We start from the raw sequence: 7224 nt of genomic DNA on the forward strand, positions 1-7224 counted from the left end.
GAAAGAAAGAAAGAAAGAAAGAAAGAAAGAAAGAAAGAAAGAAAGAAAGAAAGAAAGAAAGAAAGAAAGAAAGAAAGAAAGAAAGAAAGACTCATTATAAACCAACCAAAACAAACAAATAAATAAATAACTTTTGGAGTAATTGTTAAGAGAGTCATCCAGCCCTGACTGAATAATAATAATAATAATAATAATAATAATAATAATACAAACAAGCAAACAAATAAACAAGTAAAAATAAAAATAAAAAAACTTGTCATTGTTAAGATAATCATCCAACACTGACTCAAGCAAAAAATAAATTTTATATTTTATATAATAGAAACACTTTTATTGCCAGGTGTGTGGACACACACGAGGAATTTGACTCCGGTTCACTTAGCTCTCATAGTACAAAACAGATAAAAAAAAGCGTATACACAAAACAAACAAACAAGCAAACAATAACAACAAAAATAGGTGCATAGTGCAAAGTAATCCAGGTAAGTCAAGTATGGAATAATTAAATAAATATAAAGTATACAGTGTGCACAGAATGACGGTATAAGTGTTCAGATATTTTACAAGTGATATTACTGATATATGAATCTGGATTTTAGCTGTTCATCACAGAAAGGATTTCCCTTTTGGTGCAATATGGTGCATAGTGCAAAGATGAATAGTAAATTTAAATAAGTAAAATAAATAAATAAATAAATAAATAAATATATATATATTACTTATTTAAATTATATATATATATATATATATATATATATATATATATATATATATATATATATATATATATACACACACACACCACTCATTACAAACAAACAAGCAAACACAATCAATCAATCAATCAATCAATCAATCAATCAATTAAATAAATAAAATAAATAAAACCTTTTGGAGTCATTGTTAAGATAATCACCCAGCCCTGACAAAAGCTAGAAATAATAATAATAATAATAATAATAATAATAATAATAATAAAATGAATACACTCATTATAAACAAACAAAGCAGGAAATATGAGGAAATGTTACAGTGCGTTATGTAGAAATAAGAGGATTTAATTAGTTTCTAGTATTTAATAATAAATAAACAGTAGCATTACTGAGTGATGATTTCCAATGAAATATCTGTTCACGAGAGAGAGAGAGAGAGAGAGAGAGAGAGAGTTCAGTGTAATGCTCACTCTACTCTTTATCTTACTGCAGTGATGTTTTCAGGGAACTGAGTCTTTAACACTTGCACAAGTGTTTCTTCCTCGTACACGAGTTCTGAGCATGTATAACCATCTTACAACCAGGTAACAAACCTAGCATAACCTTTCACCTCTTTAATGACTAGCATGTTCTCCTGCTGCGCAGTGATCTCAAGGACAAAGTAAAGAATATTACTTTAAAAAGGCCCATTGTGTTCAGAGCAGTAATTAGTGTATTAGTGTGTGTGAGACGGTGCATGGATGGGGGAGATTGTTGTTTGACCAGTTAACAAACCTATCAACTTGTCTACTTGTTCATGCTTCCCCCTCAACACCCTTCTCCCCACCCTCTCATGTAATTACCCCCCTCCTGTGCCAGCTCTATTAAAGTCAACAGCAGAAAATCAGCACACCAATTAAAACATAAACACCCCATATTGCTAAGTAGGATGACACCCCACCACCACCCCAAAAAAAAGACATAATAATAATGCACAACCCTCTGCGTCAGAAACACCTAACCAAAGGTTCGACTCCCTGAGCGCAAGGATCTGTCCTGCTGCTTTCTGATTGGTCAGGAGGTCAGTGAAGGGGCGTGGCCATTCCCAGTGCTTATAAAAGCTCTGAGCGTCCCGCTAGGGTGCACGGATTTGGATGAGGAGAATAAGAAGGAAGGTGCTTTTGTGAAACGCGGTGTGTATGAGATCGCGACTCAGACGGCGGATTTCTTTTCTTTGCGTAACCAGGAGTCGTGTGCGCCATAGAGAAGATCAGATTCGTGAAGAAGACGGGAGAGGATAATAAAAGAAGGACACACACACAGAGACAGACAGAGAGACAGACAGAGAGAGAGAGAGACGCGTTTTGCCTCTCCTCAGCCATTTTGAGTGCGCGCGCAGGGGACTGTTTATTTTCCTGTTTGGAAACGACTCACCGGTTGCGTTCTAATCGCATTGCATTGCAGACCGAGTGAGGAAGAAATGGAGCCGCTGTCGGAGATCTAAGAGGACTGGGATATTTTGTATATATATTTTTTTAAAGCCAAAGGAAAGATAAAACGCGCGCACGCACCATTTAAAAGGTGAGCGGACGGACGCCGGGAGATGGAGCGCAACCTGTCGGGGATCTACCTGCTGCTGGCGCTCTTGACTCTGCGGCGGTCGAGCGGCGCCACGGCCAAAGAGCTGAGCTGCCAGGAGATCGCAGTGCCTCTGTGCAAGGGCATCGGCTACAACTACACCTACATGCCGAACCAGTTCAACCACGACACGCAGGACGAGGCTGGCCTGGAGGTGCACCAGTTCTGGCCGCTGGTGGAGATTCAGTGCTCTTCAGACCTGCGCTTTTTCCTGTGCAGCATGTACACACCCATCTGTCTGGAGGACTATAAGAAGCCGCTGCCGCCGTGCCGCAGCGTGTGCGAGCGCGCCCGGGCCGGTTGCGCGCCTCTCATGCGCCAGTACGGCTTCCCGTGGCCCGACCGCATGCGCTGCGAGCTGCTGCCCGTGCAGGGAAACCCAGACACACTGTGCATGGACTACAACCGGACGGACGCTACAACCGCCGCTCCAGTGCTCCCGAAACCTACAGGATTCCCGGGAAGGACGCACGGAGGCAGCCGTGGAGGACACGCCAAGCGCAAACCGGCGCCGCAGCCGTGTGAGGCCGGGTGTCAGTGCCGCGCGCCGATGGTCCGAGTGAGCAGTGAGCGGCACCCGCTCTACAACCGCGTCAAAACGGGTAGAACACCCAACTGCGCCATGCCCTGCCATAACCCGTTCTTCACCCCAGATGAGCGGGCGTTTACAGCCTTCTGGATCGGCTTGTGGTCTGTCCTGTGCTTCGTGAGCACTTTCACCACCGTGGCTACGTTCCTGATAGACATGGAGAGGTTCAAGTACCCAGAGCGACCCATCATCTTCCTGTCCGCGTGCTACATGTTCGTCTCAGTCGGCTACATCGTGCGTCTGATCGCAGGCCACGAACGAGTCGCCTGCAGCCGAGAACACGACGTCGAACACGTTCACTATGAGACCACAGGACCAGCGCTGTGTACCGTCGTCTTCCTGCTCATCTACTTCTTCGGCATGGCCAGCTCCATATGGTGGGTGATCCTGTCTCTGACGTGGTTCCTGGCGGCGGGGATGAAGTGGGGCAACGAAGCCATCGCAAGCTACTCGCAGTACTTCCACCTGGCTGCATGGCTCATCCCGAGCATGAAGTCGATAGCTGTTCTGGCGCTGAGCTCGGTAGACGGCGACCCTGTTGCGGGCATCTGCTACGTGGGCAACCAGAACCTGGACAACCTACGGGGCTTCGTGCTCGCACCGTTGCTCATCTACCTGTGCATCGGAGCCATGTTTCTGCTCGCTGGGTTTGTGTCGCTCTTTCGCATCCGTAGCGTCATTAAGCAGGGTGGCACGAAAACGGACAAGCTCGAGAAACTCATGATTCGCATCGGGGTGTTCACTGTGCTCTATACGGTGCCCGCTGCGGTCATCGTGGCTTGTTACTTCTATGAACAGCACAACCGGCAGCGCTGGGAGGCGGCACACAACTGCGCCTGCGCAATGGACCGTGAGCGTAATGCAGAGAGGCCTGACTATGCTGTGTTTATGCTCAAGTACTTCATGTGCCTGGCTGTGGGCATCACATCAGGCGTGTGGGTCTGGTCAGGGAAGACTGTTGAGTCATGGCGGGCGCTGTGCGCGCGCTGCTGCCGATGCCGCTGGGCGGGCAAGGGTGCGAGCAGCTCAGCATATAGCGACGTGAGTGCAGGGCTGACGTGGCGCTCAGGCACAGCCAGCTCGGTCTCCTGTGCCAAGCAGATGCCTTTGTCCCGGGTCTAGAGGAGCTTGGCGCATCACTTCCTGCTTTTTCTACCCACACATTTCCATACAAATGGACTGCTATGGGGTTTCTGTTAAGCACAAAGACTGGCTGAAACAATCGAACCCATCATCACCCCTCGTGTGTGGTTTACTTTCCTGACATTTCTATTCATATGGACATGACATGCAATCAGTGATGCTTACAGAGAATTAGGCATTGCATTGTCCCAAGTGGTGCTGAACATTTCCCCCAATCTTTTAGCATTTAAACTCAAAGGTTTCTGTTTAACTTTTTTTTTTAGTTTAAAGAATGTCTAAACAATCAAAAATATCAAAGATGCTCTCTCTCTCTCTCTCTCTCTCGCTCTCTCAAATAAGCCTTAAAAAGTCTTAAAGTTTTAGTGCTCAAATACTTCTACGGGTTGTTTTTTTATCATAATGTATTTATACACATGTACAAACTTGTAAATGTTGTATATATAAAAAAAGATGATTTATAAGATTATTGTAAATTTGTACTGTACATAGTGTAGATGTCATTTGAAGAAGACAAATATTGCGTTTATTTTGACAATAAAATATTTTGGAGAAATCTTTAATCGGACATCTTTCCAGCATTTTCCGTTATCCTTGTAACGTCATACAAATCCAGGGGGTTTTTTTTCTTCCCCATTTTAATGATGACTGTATTGAACGTGCGTGCTAAAGAGGTGTTTCTTTGTGCACGTCTTGTAAAGAAAGAGAAGCTCTTTCCTGGCTATCAGGGTCGTAATTAGAGCGAGCGAGCGGCTCGACTTGGAGAAGCTCCATCATTGTTGTGTTAGCCACTTAATTTAATAAAAGAAGGCCGAGTGAATGGGGTTTTAAATGCACAGAAAGGGTCTCTTTTCATCCACAGGGACACTTTGATCTTTCTTTAAAGTCTCAGAGAAAGGTGACATGTACATAGAACCTTTTTTTGTACTTACTGATGCACCAAGTTGTCTAATGTCTAATCTGAGACCTTTATGCTTTTGAGCGACGGTATTGAAATGTTGGCACTCGGGGGGCCCAGGCACCACGTTTTTTTTTTTTTTTTTCCTCCAAGACTTTGTAACTGTTTGAATTTTCCAGCATGCTGTCGAAATGTCTCATTTGAGCTGAGGCTGCATTATTAATCACGTAGGTTAGCTTCACTGTGAATGGGGGCCCTACAGGTGGTCCCTTTACCTAATCTGACATCGAAGGGGTTTTTACTGTGGAGCTCTGACAGCACTGTATTCTCCGAGGAAAAAGCTTCCCAATAAACCGTGGGTGTAATGCAGAGTACAGTAAAACAGTTATCTTTTCACCTTTGTCACAAACACACTTGGCGCGATCAGTTTGCAACTTTTTTTCGGGGTTGTTTAGTGAGTTAGAGTTCCCAATCCTTTTTTTATTGCTTGTTTACGATTCACGTAATCAGATAATTAACAAATCCTTCCAAAGATTGAAAGGAGGAAAGTTTTTCGAGGAAAGAAAAGCATTCAGGAGCCGGATTGGAAAACACCCAGATAGGCCATGAGGTGATTGTGGTCATTATGTTGATAAAAAGCTTGTAACCATTTGTTCACCACCAAAACCATGGAACATTAAAGATCACTCTGCCTTCACATCAGAACTATCACTAAAACACAAGGTTCATTTTAAATTGCTTATTCCACCCTTCTTGACCGAAAAGTGGCACATTTCATCACGTTTGCACTCATTTGGTATTTTAATAGGCATTAAAATCTGCATATCCATAGAAAACATTAAAAGTCTATATTATACACAGGTATTTCATTAAATACCTGTCAATAATATAAAATAATCAGTAAATATATTATAAAATATTATGAAATATTAATAATAAACCTTAAGTGACATCTTCACACACCTTTCCACATTTCTGTTCATTTTGTTTGTTTTTCCTGAGTAGTTTAATATAAGAAATACACACATCCACCCAGTTTTATTTTTTATTAAATTTCCCCCCTTTTTTGACATTTGTAATCTTCCTAAAAAGTGTGGAGTTAAAGCGCCATCTAGAGGTTAGTGTTGTAAATTACAATCGCTCAAATCCTAGCTCTTCATTAAAAACAGTTGGTCTTTAGCAGATCTGAGACTTTCACGACCTTCAGAGCCTTAAGGTTTTAAAGTATTTATTCATATCAGAAAGCAACTGTAGCCTTTTAAAATGTATATTACTAATTTATTGAAAAACAGCAAATGGGAGTATGCAAACGCAACAGCAGAAATGAAATGAAATGGTTTGATATTTTGATATTACCAAAATCTGATTAACAGATCAGACTTACAGTTTGTTACAATATTATAATTAATCCTGACAAATGTATATTTGGAATCATTTCATGGATAAATGAAAAGGGTACACGGGAGAGTGTATACATCCAACAAGCTAAGTGTTATCAACACCAAAATCAAATCACTTGAATCGAGGATAATACTAAAGCTCTACACCAAATTTCATCCAAATCCATTCACTACTTTGAGGAATGTTGAGAAAAGTGTGTATACATACACATACTGTACACTCAGTGCTCAGCGTAAATGAGTGCACCCCCTTTGACAAGTAACATTTTAAACAATATCTCAATGAACACAAACAATTTCCAAAATGTTGACAAGACAAAGTTTAATATAACATCTGTTTAACTTATAACGTGAAAGCAAGGTTAATAATATAACTTAGATTACACATTTTTCAGTTTTACTCAAATTAGGGTGGTGCAAAAATGAGTACACCCCACAACAAAAACTACTACATCTAGTGTTTTGTATGGCCTCCATGATTTTTAATGACAGCACCAAGTCTTCTAGGCATGGAATGAACAAGTTGGTGACATTCTTCAACAATGAGCTCTTTTAGTGACTGGATGCTGGATGGAGAGTGATGCTCAACTTGTCTCTTCAGAATTCCCCATAGGTGTTCGATAGGGTTCAGATCAGGAGACGTACTTGGCCACTGAATCACTTTCACCCTGTTCTTCTTCAGAAATCCAACAGTGGCCTGAGATGTGTGTTTAGTCATGTTGGAAAAGTGCACGATGACCAAGGGCACGGAGTGATGGTAGCATCTTCTCTTTCAGAATAGAGCAATACATCTGTGAATTCATGATGCCATCAATGAAATGCAGCTCCCTGACACCAGCAGCACTCATGCAGCCCCACATAAGGACA

General features: G+C 42.1%; 1 protein-coding gene across 1 annotated transcript; it reads left to right on the forward strand.

The window, feature by feature from the left end:
• The first annotated feature begins 1850 nt into the window (after positions 1-1850).
• Positions 1851-4477, forward strand: fzd8a (frizzled class receptor 8a). The gene has a single exon (XM_060920725.1). It carries the CDS (start codon positions 2296-2298, stop codon positions 4039-4041), a length of 1746 nt encoding a protein of 581 aa, XP_060776708.1. The 5' UTR covers positions 1851-2295; the 3' UTR covers positions 4042-4477.
• Positions 4478-7224: the final 2747 nt, after the last annotated feature.

This window comes from Neoarius graeffei, chromosome 5 (genome assembly GCF_027579695.1).
Source record: "Neoarius graeffei isolate fNeoGra1 chromosome 5, fNeoGra1.pri, whole genome shotgun sequence".
NCBI classification, from domain to species: domain Eukaryota; kingdom Metazoa; phylum Chordata; class Actinopteri; order Siluriformes; family Ariidae; genus Neoarius; species Neoarius graeffei.